Raw genomic sequence first — 17044 nt, forward strand, 5'->3', positions numbered from 1 at the left:
GGACTATTTTATAAAACTTTGAGATTATCATAAAACGGAATGAGAAGTAACTTTTAAAGCATATATTTAAAATAAAAAATTATTGCATTAAAATGTAATTAGTGCTATTAAATAATGTTAATTCACTAATTTCCAAGACCATTAATGCGTGGTGCGACATTAATCTATTAACATAGTTTAATGTCGCACCACGCATTCCTCATAAAAACTAGTCTCATTATTAAAATAGCACTCAATGGCAGCCAGTTTTTTAATATGTTATATTTAACACTATACACGATTAGTTCCTTATCAAAAGAAGGTGGATAACCGCGGTTAAATTTTTAAAACGACATTAGAAAATTGATTTCAGATAAAAAATTTACAATTTTTTATGTTTACTTGTTGCGCGATTTAAATATGAAAAAAATTAAAATTAGCAATAACAGTGCATAACCATATATTCTACATGCCTCTAGAAAGTGATTCCATTGTGCCGAATTCCAATTGAAACAGTTTCTTCAGTTTAACAGCACTTTAAAACAGGCAAGAATTTTTCGACGTGTCCACTTGTTTAGTGCGTACCGAACGGAGGCTAAATGTCAACTGACGCCCAGGCCACCCTAGAGCAGGTGTATACCTTCCCTGTTCGGAATTTTGTTCTAGGACTATCTGTAAACAAGATCTGAACGTAAAAAGACAAAAATATAAAACTCAACAATTTGACTTTTGGCCACGAAATCGGAATTTTGTCCCACTGTGGGACGGTTTTTTATAATTAAGTTTTTTTGTCAACGTTGATTTATCGTTGAAACAACGTTAAATAAACAACGTTTAAATCGTAACGTTGTTTAACGTTGAGACATAGTTGAACAACGCTGAAACAACGCTTCAACCAAATTTCAACGTTGAAACAACGTAGAGATGCCGGCTGGGAACGTATTTTAACGTATTTATATTCATCTCTGACGAACTTACTAATATTTTTGCAATTTTTTATTTACGGATTTGCAATATATTGCAAATTTTATTTTTTACTTATTTAGATTTCGCATCACCTATCTTGTTATGCATTTCTAAGCTCTAAATGACCGCAAAGTATTGCCTGTCTGATGATAGCCTTACTATTATGATAAATAACATTCATAAATTATAATATTCAGCCTTTTTATTTGTTCCGCTTGATTTTAATGCTGCATAGGAACTTAAGATATATATGAAAATTAACTTTAGTAACACAAACAGTTAAACATTATAATTCTTCTTAAATAAAAATGTTAATGTCTTTTATTACAATAACAGTATATTGTTATTGTAATAAAAGTTTATTGTTTATTGTTATTGTATTACAGAATTACAATAGTTGTAAATCACAAGTATTGTTATTGTTTCTAAATTAAGTTAATACAATAACAATAACTATTGTTACTGTTATTGTTTTCATTACAATTACAATAGTCCCTACGCTAGTTTTAAAGATATAAAACTAGTTAGAAAACTGGTTAACAATTTTAAGAATAATCCAAGCCTTTCACTAAGGGAACGCGCAACAATATATAGATTTTCTCATAGTTTTGTTGCAAAAGTTAGAAACAAACATGGTTTTCATTCTTTCAAAGCACAAACAGTACCCAACCGTTCGGAAACTCATCAAAAAAGTGCAAGAACCCCCTGCAGAAAGTTGTATGACAATTTTATTTCTAAAAATTTCTGTATTATTTAAGATGATTATATCAAGTACGATTATCAACAAATTCCTGGTGCTGTTTATTATATTGCCAAGTATAGAGGAAAAGCAGGTAAGAAATTTAAATCCACAAAACATGAAAAGTTCGCTAAAAAATCTTTGATTTTGCAAGCTATTTGCAGTTGTGGCAAAAATCAGCACCTTATATTTCTCAGTCCACACTTTTTGGTCAAATATATGTTAAAGAATGTTTACAAAAACGTCTTTTACCTCTCATTAAATCACACAATAATAGACCTGTGTTCTGGCCTGATTTAGCTTAAATTCATTATAGTAAATTAGCTATGGAATGGTATAAAAAGAATAATATGAAATTTGTGCCTAAAACAGAAAATCCTCCAAACTGTCCAGAATTGAGAGTTATTGAAAAGTACTGGGCTGTTATTAAACGAAAAATGAAAAAAACAAAAAAGCTGTGCAGAAACATTAAAAATATTAAAATATCATTTAAAAAAGCATCAAATAGTTTTGATTCTTATTCTGTGCGCAAGCTTATGGGTACCACTAAAGCAAAAGCTCAATATTTTATTATATTCCCACAGGAATATTTAATTTTTTTTTAATGTTTGATCTTCTTATATTATTGTATTAAAATTATTACTTGGTTCGAAATAAAATTTGAGGAGTACTTTTTTTTAGTTGTTTTTCTACTTTCACATTTATTTCGCGTACACGCTTTAGTGCCAACTTAGCACTTATTGAGATAAATTATTTTTTCTGATAAAAAATTATTTAAAACACACTAAAATTTTGCTAAATTTTAGTTGTTTCATTAGGTATTACATGTAAAATAAATTTTGCGCAATAATCTATGAAGTTAACATTCACATTTCCATAAACTGCAGTCTAAGATTGTTTCTACATACAATTATCACATCAGCACTACATATATAGCAACATTTTTTCTTATATAACGCCAACAATGACTTTATTGTATCATTTATACCTACTACCTAAACTTTGCAACGAATTTAGGTTTTTCAAACTAGTATATTTTCTGAACAAATCATGCTTTTGAAATAATTTTTTTTTTAATAAACTGGAAATTTATTTGGCTTTCAATAACAACTAACTGAAATTTATTTTGACAACATTGATTTTTGAGCAATGTCCACTGTTTAGCCCACTGTGCTATCATTATCTAATTTTTTTTTTGTTTTTTTGTTTTTTGTTTTTTATTACAATATTTATGATACAGGTACAAATAATATAAAATAAGAAAATTTAACAAGTTAAGATATCGTTAAGAAATAAAGAATAAAAATAAATATAAAGAACGCGGATACTCAAAGAAGACCATCAGGTCTTGTCCAAGACCATCAGGTCTTGTCACAGAGAAACCGCTATTGAAAAAATTAGAACTTTTTTTTTTTTTTTAATGCTTATTTCTTTTTGTTATGGTGTTTACGGCTTGCATCAATCAAATTACTGTGTCTTCCAAACAGCTGACTCATGCGAACAATAATTTCCATAATTTTCTAGATAAATCACTTGCGCACACTGAATCTAATTTGATTTTGAACACTTTTTCAAAAATGGCAAGCCTGGTAAAGAATAGTTTTATGCCTTTATGAAGTGATGGTCAAAAGAAATTTTAGCAAGAAAAGTGGATAACTTAGCATCTAAAAGAGTCGCTTCTTGTACGCCAGAAATAACTGATCGTAATTTTGAATGTGTCGCCAAGCACCTACTCCAACGACACACCAATTACCATCTTTCTCAACTACACCAGCTTCAAGTTTTGATAGGTATCAAGCATTTGTTGAGCATTGCAAAAAACAGTACCAAGATAGGTTTAAAGCAGTTTTTTCAAGCCAGAAACCAATCGCATGTTAAGAAATTGAAGCAGTACAACATATCAAAACTTGGCGGAAAATATATTACCAAACAAAAAATGTATGAAAATATATTATTAACAAAAAAAGAGCATAACAATGTTGACCTCAGCAAAACAATAATGAAGAACAAGTACCAGCAGCCAAACAATTAAAAGTTGCAAAATGTAAAAAGTGTAGAGTACAGTTATACATGTAAATGTTCCAATGCGAGAATTCGGTTTTGCAAAGAAGCATGTTTACCAAAAAAACATGTAGTTGGAACTAAATTTTTTTGTTGCAAAAAATGTAAAAACTTTAATATAGTTTCTTGAATATAAGTTGTGTTAAAAAAAATAATCAAAAAAAAGGTAATATTTAAAAAATTCAATGTTTTCTCAAGTGAGCAGTTTTATCAGAATGTCGCCTAAAACCGCACTTTTTTTTTCTTTACATTTAATATTTTCGATAATTTTATTATTATTATTTTCTAACATATGTTTATATTGTCTTATGTAGTTTTTTATTACCTATAACAGTATTTTTTAATCCTCTTTTAGAATCTGGTTTAAAAAAAATAACTGGAATTGAACTTTTTGAAAAGTTTTAATTTCAGTAAAATGACTTTTGTGGGGCATATCGCGACAACAAGTTATTTATATAGTTGATTATATTACTACCATTTTGTTTACAGTTTGATGTTTTTATTCTTAATCTAAGATATTATTTTCATTATTTAGAAAAGCCATATTAGTAATAAACTCAAAAGAAATTGTTATTTTATTAACTTAACTTCAATTATTAATAGTGTTTAATGTAAACAACGATGGTGAGAAATTATATACGAAAGATCAATCATTCAAAATAGGATGAAATATAGTTTTAGCTATGAATAAAAAAGAACTTAGAATTCCAAAAGCTGCTGGCACATATGGCATATTGACGTATGCTTTACATTAGCATATTGCTAATAAGCCAGCTCATTAAAAATGTTACCAAATAGTTTCAGGATATTTTTTGTGTGATTTATGATCCATAATACTTGTAGTTACTTATTTAATAATATATACTAGTTTTGCCCTACTTTAATTTTAGAACAATTACTAATATTTGTTTGTTTAAAAGTATTTTATAATAAAACACAAAAAAAAAAATTTATTATAGTTGTTATTTCTTTTTTGTGGTGTATGGATGTATGGGCGTGTAATTTGTATTGGTGTGTTACTTTTTTGAAATTTTAATATCTGAACATGTTTGAATGAAAAAATGCCTTCATTTTTTATCACTTTTAGAGCTTTGCAATTAGCGAATAACTGCTACTTTTTAACTGTCCCGCTTTGCCCCGCCTACTTTTTAACTGTCCCGCTTTGCCCCGCCTACTTTTTAACTGTCCCGCTTTGCCCCGCCTACTTTTTAACTGTCCCGCTTTGCCCCGCCCACTTGCAATATGTAGAAATTTTGCTAGTCTAGAGTTCCGTTACCTTGGTTGTCAAAACTTATTTTTATAATTTTTGTTTTTTTGTTTTTTCGTTATTTTATATCAATGAATAAAAAACATTGTTAACAATGATTAGTTTATGCTCAACTAGCATTTGTTTCTTAAGTGCCCCTAGGTGCCCCGCTCTACCCTAACTGTTAAAAGTTTGTATTTTCGGCTGGTTAATACAGAAAGTCGCACTTAATTGTTACGTGCAATGTAATCAACAAGGCTTTGTTGTTTTATTGAATAAATATGACAGTGAAAAAACAAACTTAATATTTAAAGTTAAATATTAAATAATTATTTTAGTATAAAACTAAAAATGTTTTTCATCAATTTATTATTTGTTAAACATATTGTGGGTAATTAAATGTTTAGTGTTATTTTTCAAAATAATTTTAGAAAATAAGCCGACAACAACTTTCAAGGCTGTACATTTTGTTGGGCCAGCGTTGAAACAACGCTGATATTAAAAAGTCTATATTCATAATAATAATAGACATCAAAAATTATGCTTTTGAAAAAAAAACGCATTAATCTTATGCAATATTTTGTTTACACATGCGAGTAAAAAAATAAAATGTCTTTTCTGATTTATTTAGGTTATTGGTTAGTCTTTTCTGATTTATTTAGATTAAATGTTGCGTGATAATGAAAAAATAGTAGATTTAAAAAAAAAAATTATATCAATAATAAACCATTAAAGTGCAAACCATATATATTTGATTAAAAAGGATTTGAGCCACTTATAAATTTGTCATTACGTATATTGTATATACATATATATTATACGTATATATATATATATATATATAAATATATATATATATATATTTATATATATATATATATATATATATATATATATATATATATATATATATATATATATATATATATATATATATATATATATATATATACATCTGGATCGGAGTCCCCCTCCCCCCAAGAAAAAAAAACAAAAAACCTACCATTAGAGTCCCTTGGTAATACAAGCAAACAAAAAAAATTCCTCAAATTTGAAAAAACCTCCTTAAATTTCCAAATGGGCCCCCTAATGTTGTTGAAATTGTGTGTGTTGGGGGAGGGGACCAGCAATTATAGGGGTTCGGGCGCCAATCAACGGCTTTGCATATATATATATATACATATATAAACACACACACACACACACACACACACACACACACACACATATATATATATATATATATTTGTATATATATCTTATATATATAATGTATATATATGTATATTATATATATATATATATATATATATATATATATATATATATATATATATATATATATATATAATGTATATATATGTATATATATATATATATATATATATATATATATATATATATATATATATATATATATATATAAATGAGCTGAGATTAGTTATTCAAAAAGGCTTATTTAAATTAACTGCCATTTCTGTAGTATTTTTCCCTTTGATGTGTTTAAAGAATATTTTGTTCAGGATAAGTTGTGCCGAGGTTCTGAATTTTTTATTGTGCATAACGTAAATAACAGGGTTTAATGCAGAATTCAGTGGTGGAAGTATTTCTCCTACAATAATAACCATAATTCGAAAAATCAATGGTTCCTTATTTTTAAATTGATATATTAAGTTTTCATTGTAAAACTTTAGAAATACGAAAACAAATGTTGGGAGCCAACATGAAACATAAACCAGAAAAACTATAAAGACAGAAGTAAATAATTTTTGTTGACGTAACTTGCGACGGCTAGTTCTTAAATTTAGCTCACCTATTTCACTTTGAGATATTTGATGAATATGCCGAAGTGTTGTTTTATAAACAAAATAATATATGTACCCCATTAAAATTGCTGGAAGACAAAAACAAACAACATAAACTGTAGTAAAATAAAATTGGTTATCTAGAATGCAAGAACCATTACGTGGGTCGTAAACAATACTTGAATAGTTAAAAATATATTTAATAATAGGAAATCTCGTTGATTTATTCCATTTAAAAATCCCAAGAAAAGACCAAAAAAATGCGTAAACCCAGACAGATAAGAGCCACTTGTAAATTGAAGCAGAAGATTCTGATAATGTAAATTGAAATGGAATCTTTAATGATAAATACCTTTCAATTGCTATTGAAAACAAATGCGTCATCGATGCAATTGACAGGAAGCATTCTATATACAAAACTGATATACATGCATACTTTGATAAACAAAATAACTTGTTATTGTAAACTCTTTTTGCGTTTATTGGTACAGTTATGCATCCCACCAAAAAATCAGCAAAAGCTAGAGAAAGAAGTACAAAATAAGTCGTATTTTTGCGAAGCTTTGGTGTAAAACCAATGACAATGACAACAAATGTATTCCCAAGGATCGTTATAGGAATCATAATCAACAAAATTACAAATACTGAAAAGTAAGTTTTCTCTGTTTTTCTGTGACAGACTTCGGTTACATAAAAAGACTTTACACTAACATTGCTACTACCAGCAAAAGCAAGAACTTTTATTAAGATGATTACCATTATTCTTTTTTCCATTTATAAATAAAACTTGAAAAAAGTTTTTATAGAAAAATAAAACTTGACAAAAACCATCAAACTGATAATGCAAAATTTATGCATGCATAATTAAAGGTAATGAATTGCGAAATTTTTAATAGATAAATCTTAAAGTTTGTTCTTATTTTTAAGTCATTAATAGTACAAAATCAGTTTAACATTAAGTAAACTAAAAATGATGAAAAATGTAAATAAATAATCGTTTAATTGCATTCCAGAACTTGTTTTGTTTTATTTTAGGTTGCTACGCATATAGAATTTTTATGTTTCAACATTAGTTGCTATGAGACAACTTTAAAAGTAGTTAGTACGACAGGTTTTGTATTATGTTGTTACAAGAAAAAGTGCTGGCGTTAAGTTTAAAGGCGTGTATGTTTCTTATTATTAGCAACTTAATGATCTTGATAATATATGAGCTTTGTGCGTTAATTCGTTCATAACGACATTTGAGTATTTATTTACTTTTTTGATTAGTTTTTCTGTTACGCAAAATTTTTCTTTAGCTTTTCATAATGCGTTTGTTAAATAAAATCTAGACACTAAGTAAATTAAAAAAATTTAATTTCATATTACTCTCATATTAAAAATACAAGTTTGTATACATTAGTTATTTTTAAAAATACAACAGGACCTGTGTCATACAAAAATTTTAACTAAATAAAAAATATACACACATGCCAATACGAAATTCCATGCCAAAAAACAAGGAGTTGCAACGTTGCAACATTTTGTTAAGAAATGATAAAACACCCTTGTTAATATAAAAATCATGGAGAATCTTTTGTATGACGAATAAATAAGAGAAAGTGCAGAATACTATTTTATTAGAGACTCGTTATAGAAATATTGTGTAACTAAAAGAAATATCATTCTTGAAAACAATAACTTTACTGTTAAACATTTTTGTTTTAAAGTGAACTGATAATAATGATAAATCGATAAATCAATAATAAGTGGACAAAATAAATATAAAACTAAATGTTTAATTATTTTTAACCTGATATACGGGATTATTTCGAAAAAAATTATAATATAGGGGAAAATGGGATAAGATAACGAATGGGCCAAGATGGCTTTTCATATGGCATACTCAACAAAAAAACTTAAAAATGGGTGCAAACGAAACTGTATTCACATCTTGTATTTTAAAACGCCAATTGGTTTTTTTTTAAATATTATTAACGCAATTTTATACGCATAAGGTTACTTTTTGCGCTCAAAAAATATACCTTTTTATAATGAGTGGTGTCCTTCGGGTGTATCTTTTTTAGAAATATTTTTTTGCAACGCTTGTTTATTTCTTTAGTTAAATTAGTTGGTAGTTTTTAGATTTTTATAAAATTGGAGTCAGAAATTGTATAATACGTCATCTTGCCCCGGTCACGTGACCAGATGACATATTAATGAACTTTTTATTTTAATATTTATTTCAATTTTTTTTTACTTGCAAACTAATAATTCATGCAGGCAATCAATCATTATGATAACATGAACATACTGACAAAGTATTACTGCTTCATGACTGATAGTTTTGCAATAACTTAGGGCTTCCAAAACGTTCGTCATCTTCCCCGCTCTCCCCTAATTTTAAAAAGACTTCAAGCATTTAAATATCTTTTCTTTTTTTTTACGCTTTATTTTAAAGATTTTGCTGTTATATGAAATTATTATTAAGATTTTTTGCTTATATTAATTTTTTCCTATTTAGTAAAAATCTCAATTTTTATTTGCCAGTAATAAAATTTTTTTAGTTTTTCAAGTTCATACGGAATTTTTACTCTTCACTTAAATATATATTTTGCGCACAGTCAATCAATACTAATGATAATTAAGTAGGGGTGTGGAGTCGTAAAAAAAAAGAACCGACTCCGACTTCGACTCCAATCGTTGAAATTTTCAGAGTACGACTCCAACTCCGACTCTAAATCCGACTCAGACTCCAACTCCGACTCCAACTTCAAAGCAAAATTTTTGAAAAATTCATTGAATTCTTTTTAAAATATTACGCGATAATTAAAAAAAAAATTTTTCCCAAATTTATGAAAAGTTCTTTGAAGTTTTAATATGAATATAAGGTTAATTGAATATCTTGTTTATGCACGTGCAATACCGAGAAGTTTTACTGTCGGAATCGCGATTTTATTTAACGACTCCGACTCGGCTAAAAATGTTGCGACTTCTCCGACTTCGACTCAACAATGCACAACAGTAATTGCAAATTAACATTGGCAATTACTATTGATAATTTTATTACTTATTATGATTTTTAATTTTTTGCCTAATAAATAAAACAAGATGTATTTTAAGTAAATATGTCTTTAAAAACACATTTTTTTAGTTTATAATAATATTTTTTCAAAATAATTATAAATGACCAATCATAAGATTACTATATAGTTTATCTAATCATAAGATTATTACATATTTAAATTTTTAGCGTGTCATTTACTTATTACTTTTTTTATATGTTAAGGTGTCATTTGCTTGTTATCATTTTTATTTTATATTTTAGAACCAATGATAAGGTTAATTTTTGATCGTTTCTAAATAAATAATATTATAATAAAAATCATACATAGTTTGAAGATTTTTTTTTGTTAATTATTTTTATTTTTTTAATCTTCTGTGTCAACTGTTAATAATATATTAAAGCATACATTTTTAAAATTGTTAAAAACTGCACTCACTTAAAAAAGGTTGTGACGTTTCAAGTTTTGGCTTTGTAGATTCATTTTTAACGGCTTCGTTATTTATGATACCTGGGTAGTTATTAGAAAACAATTGATGTAGACTGGGTCCCTAAAGTCTATCGGAAAATTTTTATGTATTTCAATGTCTATGCAACAACGAAGTTTACTGACCTTTGTAAATTTTCGATTAAGTTCTCGACGGAAATAATATTTTCAACTATGTCTATTTTTAATATATGTGTATAGCACCACATTTACACTGTATTGGGAGCAGGATTGCTTTTGAGAACTGATTTTAATTGTTTGTGCAGTGCAAGTCCTGAAGAATCCTGAACTTTTTTCAACGCTCTTTAAATTTTTTTTTCGCTTCAAAGATGTCTTTCGTTTCATGTCTTTACAACAGTGTCTATATGCGCAGCCTTTAATGAGTTTTCTAAATAAGAAAATCGCACCTTCTTTATTATCCTTTGGATTCAGACAGGCATGTTAGCTTTTATTCCTTCTCATCAACGTAAAGTCAAGCATCACTCTATCCCTTGGTTTTCTCCTTTATTTCTTTCATCTTTTTTACAAAAACAATCTGGAAAACAAACCTTGTTTTATTATTACAAGAAATCGATGAAAAACAATAATATATGACGTTAAGGTCCATTGTTTTCAGATTACTAAAACCCGTATTTTATCTCTGTTAATCAGGTTCTAGAAACCTTTGGAAAATTTTTAACAATGACATTAACAAAGGCAAGTTAAGCATTCCATATCTTATACATGGATTTGACTTTATTAGCTTTTTAAGCTTAAAAATTCTCTCCCAAGGATAAAGCACTACTGACAAATAACTTTTCCACAAATTTATCTCTAAAAATCTAATGCTTAGTTTCTCTAAATTGACACGAAGAGTGCTTCTTGCCATTCCAGTTAAACAGGTAAACCCATTGTTAGACATTCAAATTCCTACTTCATCCAAATCATCCACACACCAATCCAGGCTTCATATAATAAAATTTTTAAACCCTTCTACACGACCTACTTTATTAGTTTAAGTCAATATACTTATACTAACGAAAAGTAATTAATATAGAGATGTGATCAGTTTTACCATTTTTAGACAAGTCTAGACGAACCTACCCTACTTTTCTTACTTCTAACATACTTAGTGGTTGCTTGCAACCTTGCCAGAAGTAAATTTGTTAAAAATTAATACTTAAATGCAAACAGTTTTTTATAAACAAAAACAACAACAACAAAAATGTCAAGAAGACAGTTCGTTTTCTGAATCGTTTATTAAAACTAAACAATCACTACTTTCTGTCTCGGTTATTTTCGATTTCTTCGAAGATTTTTCGGGTTTTGCAATCGACTTTCTCTTACTCGTGTATGCTAACTTCTAATAAATTAACGTTATAAATTAATAGATAACATAAATAAACTTTACGCATATTTTAAAATTCAAGAAAAGAAATTGAAAGTGAAATTTAAAAAATTTAATTATCTTACATCTGATTGGATATCATTAGGTATCAGAATGTCGTGATGAATTGAGATTATATTTTGTATTAGATGTTCGGAATGTTGGCCAGGCACTAGGTATGTTATAGTGCTGTAAGGTGTAAAATGAAATTCCTCGCGCACAACACGTTCGAGTAGAAGTTTCGATAAAACAAACTCACATTCTTCACGCGAAAGTGTACAAACTGAAATCGGCCTTAAAGAACTTTTCCCCTTTCCGAGCCATATATCAATGAGCTAAACAAGATTGATTAAATTATACCAGATGCATATTTTATACCAGATCCATAAATTATACCAGATACTTAGCTATAAAATAAATTTTATCAGAGACTTTGCTATCAAAAAATTACAACATAAACTGCAAGACTAAAAAATAAAGAAACAACAAGCAAACCATATTTTTAAAAAATTACTTTAAGTGGAGTGAGCTTTTCATCCACTGCAGCCGCAGATTTCAGGATGGAAACCACTGTAATACCGTATTGCCTGATGTCACGTGTTTCAAGCCCTAAATATATTTAAAAATCTATATGTTAGTTATATAAAATATTAACTTTAATTGAAATTATGGCTAATTTATTATTTAAAAATATATATTATAAAAATATAATATATAGAATCATTGAATAATTTGACGATAGCTACAAAATGCGCCAAATCAAAAAAAAAAAAAGTTGATAACAGTATATTTAAAAGGAAGCACTGCAGAGGCCATCTTAGAATTTTAACGTAATGTCACAATAACAGAAAATATTTCAAATATGCACAATATGGTAAAAACGCAGTTCAAAAGATTTGTTGGGTTTTAAATTGGCTGTCATCTGATCAAAAATATTTTCAAATGCTTATATTTTGGGGCTTGTTAGGATCGCTTTAACCAAAATAAAATGGATTTTAAGAATGATTTCATCACTGTTAATGAAACATTCACCCCTAAGCACAAGAAGAAAAGCAATTAAAACAATGAGTTTTACTTATGTTGCGCTATTTATAATTTACATTATATTTAATTATTTATAATTTAATTATATGTAACTATTTCATATATAACACAATTACAACAGTTGACAACAAAACTTATTGAGCTTTAGATGTTTTTTAGTAGAACAAACAACTTTTTTTATTGACAGACTTGCCTTTTTAAATGACAAAAAAATGACTTTCCTTTTTTAATGACAAAAAAATCAGTTATTTTTTCATGACGTGATATATTTGTGACATACAGATTATGTATGCAGTTTTTTATTATGCGCCCTGGGTATGATACGTTCTATGACCTTACAAGTTACAACTTGGTCAATAGATATATTGTGTTATGGGTGGTGGGTGGAAAAGAAAAATATCTTCAACTTAAAAATAAAATTTTAAATAAAAAACAAAATTAATATACTTGATTTTTCAATAAAACAGTTATCACACATTTTACAAGAATCACTTGTTTTCCAAGCTTCTTCAAAGTCTAAACTTATAATTTTGCGCCGACACTGTTTTTTTTCAATGCAGTACCTTAACATTTGATACACCTTTTCTAATCCTGTTTTCTCTAACAAAAAAAAGATACAATGCTATTAAACATTTTTTTCGACAATCTATATTCATAAACAAAATTATTTATTATTTATCGATTATTATTAAATATACTATTATTATTAAATACTATTATTATTAAATATTATATAGTAAACTAGTTTTCTTAACAAAAGCAGGTTTTAACATTTTAAAGGAATCATATTTTAGAGTTAGACATCAAATTATTAGAATCAATTAAAAAAAATAATGCTAAAGTCTTTGTACCAGAAAAAACCATTGACATTTGGCGGAAAATATCTTGAAATCTGAAATAAAGAATGCAATATGCATTAAGACCATCTCTCCCTGCTCTTCCACTCTCCTGGTAGTAATTTTCAATAGATTTACTCAATGAATAATGAATCACAAATCGAACATTTGGTTTATCGATTCCCATTCCAAAAGCAATTGTTGCTACTATAACCTGTCGACAAATAAGTTAAATATTATTATGTCAAAAATAAATTAAATATTATTATATCTAATATATTACATATAATATTATTATCATATATAATTTTTGTTGAGGCACCATCATATTATTTTTTTAAAAGAGTTTTTAAATATTTCAATTTTTGCTGGCAAAGGTTTTAATTCTTCATAAAAATATCTTTAAGAAAATTTATAAAAGTTATCAAAGTGATACAGGAAAATGTAAAACCATTTTATGAAACTTTCATTTAATTTTTTTATTCATAGAAAATTTATATTGCAATAACAATATTACATTTAGAGATAGATCTACTTTTATTATATATATACTTTTTATGCTTGAAACAAAGCTGATTTAAGTGTAAAATGGAAATTAGTAGCATAGTAACAATGTTACTACGCTACTTCATGCAGTCCTAGTGTGTCAGCTGTACATGAAATGCAAAGTTGTTAAGCAAAATACAATGAATGTAATTATATATATATGAATAAATTGATAACAACATGAATAAAAACTAATAAAATAAAAATTAATTTTTTAATAAAATAATAAAATATTTTATTTTATTTGGTGTACTTTTATTAATATTTATAATAATTTTATTATTTGGCACAAAATTGATTGCACCCAATCAAGTTGCATTTTTAAGTAACATGATTTGAATGACATAATATGAAACCACCACGGTATAAAAAATATATATTATTATAGCAAAAGTTATGCATTAAAAAATGAAACCAGATAGAACATTTGAGAAATTTTACAGATAATCATCTAAATATTAATACGCTAATGAATAGTGCGCATAGTTATGCCTAATGTTCATGTTGTTAATGACGGTTCTGTATTCTGTAAAATACACCATTTCTTAGTTTTTAAGTAGTTCTGTAAAATATACCATTTCTTAGTTTTTAGTTTCTAGACTTTTGAATGCGTGGTTATATATTCCATGCGGTCTTTCGAGTAAGGTCAGCAAGCAAATTAGAGCTGATATATTATTATTTTCGAAAAGAATTGATGTTGTTCATTGTTTAAAATAGAAAATTTAAATTATCGTTTGTTTGTTGTTGGTTGTTTTTATTTTTCTAATTTTTATAGCCTGTTTTCATTTTTTAGAAGAAGTTAGAAATAAAATGTCTGGTAAAATAGTTTTTTTAGTACTATCTAAACATGAATGCTGTAATTTATCTAATCTTCTAAACATGAATACTGTAATTTATCTAATCTTCTAAACATGAATACTGTAATTTAATAGTGTTAGTGTCGTTTCACTTTCTTTTTTAATAAAGAACTTTCTAGGCTTTTCTAAAAGCAGTTCTTTACTCCACGCGGTCTTTCAAGCAAGGTCTTCCAGCCGATTAGAGCTGATAAATTTTTAGTTTCAAGAGGAACTGATGTTGTTCATTGTTTAAAAACTAAAATTTGTTTGTTGTTCGTTGTTTTTATTTTTCTGTTTTTTTTTTAGAAGAAGTTAAAACCAAAATGACTGGTAAAAAAATTTTTTTTAGTGCAATGTTTCTTTTTTAGTAAAGTGTTTCAGTTTTGTCTTCAGTCTTTTTAGATCAATTTAAGCAAGTATTTTTCATTTTTTAGAGCAGTTAAAAGGAGCTGAAGGCCTTTTTAGTAAGTATATAGTGTATAGTACTTTACTTATAGTTTATATTAGTAACATAGTTATATTAGTTTATTTATAGTTTATATTAGTTTATATAGTATATAGTAGTTTATTTATAGTTTATATTAGTTCAAGTTTATTTATCGTTTATATTAGTAAGTTTATTTATAGATTATAGATTAGGATTAATGAGAATACCAATTTTTTTTTAGACAAGCTAGCTGACAGCGACTTAAGTAAGTTTTATCATTTAGATTTTATTTTAGTACAAATGTAGCATTAGCAATTTTATTGTATATAATTTTATCTCAATTTTTATTTTTAGACAGACAGGTAGAACTCAGTAAGGACTTTGATTTTGTAGATTTAAAAACTTCTTTTGAATATTCTTTTAAAGCATTGAATATGTTTTAAATATTTTAATAAATTTTGTCATTTAGGTGTGGTAGCATCATCAGTTGGTGCAAATAGTAATGTCTTTTATTTTATTTTACATATTTATTTGATAATTTATTTTAGTTGCTTCTGGATCAACTTTAAATAATGGTAACTCATTAATTCATATTTTATTATAGATAAATGTATATAAAAAAATGTAAGTTGGAAATTTTTGTAGATTTAAAAGCAGTAAACTTTTTTCTAAAGGTTCTTTCTATTTTTGGATTAAATCCACTATCACTACATTTGTTCTATGTTTATATAATGTACTTTAATAATTTTTGTCATTTGAAAAAATATATCTATGTTAAATTGCGGCTGTGGCCCAGTGGTTAGCGGCCGTGGCGCAGTGGTTAGAACGCTTGCTTTAGAAGCAGGAGATCCAGGTTCGAAACGAGCTCTGGACATATTTTCGCGTCAAGGTAAGGAAGGAGGCGTGAACTTCCTGGTTAAATGCATTTTCGCGGTGCTCTGTGACAAGACCGTTAGGACTTCTTGGGGCACCTAAAATAAAAAATTAAAAAAAAAATTACACCAGGTAGTAGAAAAAAGTTATAGTTTAATGATAAGGTTGTAGACTGTTAGAGCAGATTATAGATCTTTGATCTATTTAATCTATTTAATAACCTACTACCAAAGGGAAAATTTACTATCAGTTGTTTGTTTGTTTTTCTGTTTAGTTGACAACAATGAAGAGAGAGGTAGTACGTTTAAAAGGATTTTAATTTTTTTATAAAGTAACTAAAATGTTTTTTAAAATATTGTTGTTGACTTAAAAGTAAAACAGTAGGTTTTTATAATTTTATACAATAAGCCCAAGAACTTAAATAATACTTAAAATTATATTGTCAATAATAGAGAAGAATTTAAAATTCTCAGTAAGACAGCTTCTTATTATTTTATATCAAGTTAGTTTAATTAAAATTTATTTTCTTTAGTTGATCAAGAGAGAGCTAATAAAGGTATTAGTTATATTAGTTTATTGAATTTATTTTTAAAAAGTTAAGTAGATATTTTAACGTCTATACATTTAAGTGGTTTTATTGTTTAGACACAGAATTGAAGACTGAAATAAGTCAGTGTTTTTGCTATTAGATAATTGTTAATAGGAATTTGTTTATTTGTACTGTAACTGGAATTTTAAAACTTCAAGTACTTAAGCTTTATTTTCTTTTTTCTTTTAGGAGAGTTGGAAA

The 17044-nt window shown here is 26.9% G+C and overlaps 2 protein-coding genes across 2 annotated transcripts in view; both read right to left on the reverse strand.

Annotated features, from left to right (window-relative positions):
• Nucleotides 1-6425: 6425 nt before the first annotated feature.
• On the reverse strand, nt 6426-7717 carry LOC105843860 (adenosine receptor A3). The gene has a single exon (XM_065789844.1). The coding sequence runs from the start codon at nt 7568-7570 to the stop codon at nt 6437-6439; it is 1134 nt and encodes a 377-aa protein (XP_065645916.1). The 5' UTR covers nt 7571-7717; the 3' UTR covers nt 6426-6436.
• A 3773-nt stretch (nt 7718-11490) lies between these two features.
• The window catches only part of LOC100200344 (ATP-dependent DNA helicase Q1), a 28533-nt gene continuing 22979 nt past the window's right edge, over nt 11491-17044 (reverse strand). Inside the window, exons 6-10 of the mRNA XM_065790583.1 lie at nt 13588-13786; nt 13184-13336; nt 12207-12301; nt 11779-12027; nt 11491-11668 (exon numbers count right to left, since the gene is read on the reverse strand). Coding sequence (XP_065646655.1) covers nt 11534-11668; nt 11779-12027; nt 12207-12301; nt 13184-13336; nt 13588-13786 — 831 coding nt within the window. The 3' untranslated portion in view covers nt 11491-11533. The remainder of the gene's footprint in view (nt 11669-11778; nt 12028-12206; nt 12302-13183; nt 13337-13587; nt 13787-17044) is intronic.

This window comes from Hydra vulgaris, chromosome 02 (genome assembly GCF_038396675.1).
Source record: "Hydra vulgaris chromosome 02, alternate assembly HydraT2T_AEP".
NCBI lineage: Eukaryota > Metazoa > Cnidaria > Hydrozoa > Anthoathecata > Hydridae > Hydra > Hydra vulgaris.

Coding starts and splice junctions, on each gene's coding strand:
- LOC105843860 (XM_065789844.1), bottom strand. CDS start 7,570: ATGGAAAAAAGAATAATGGTAATCATCTTAATAAAAGTTCTTGCTTTT.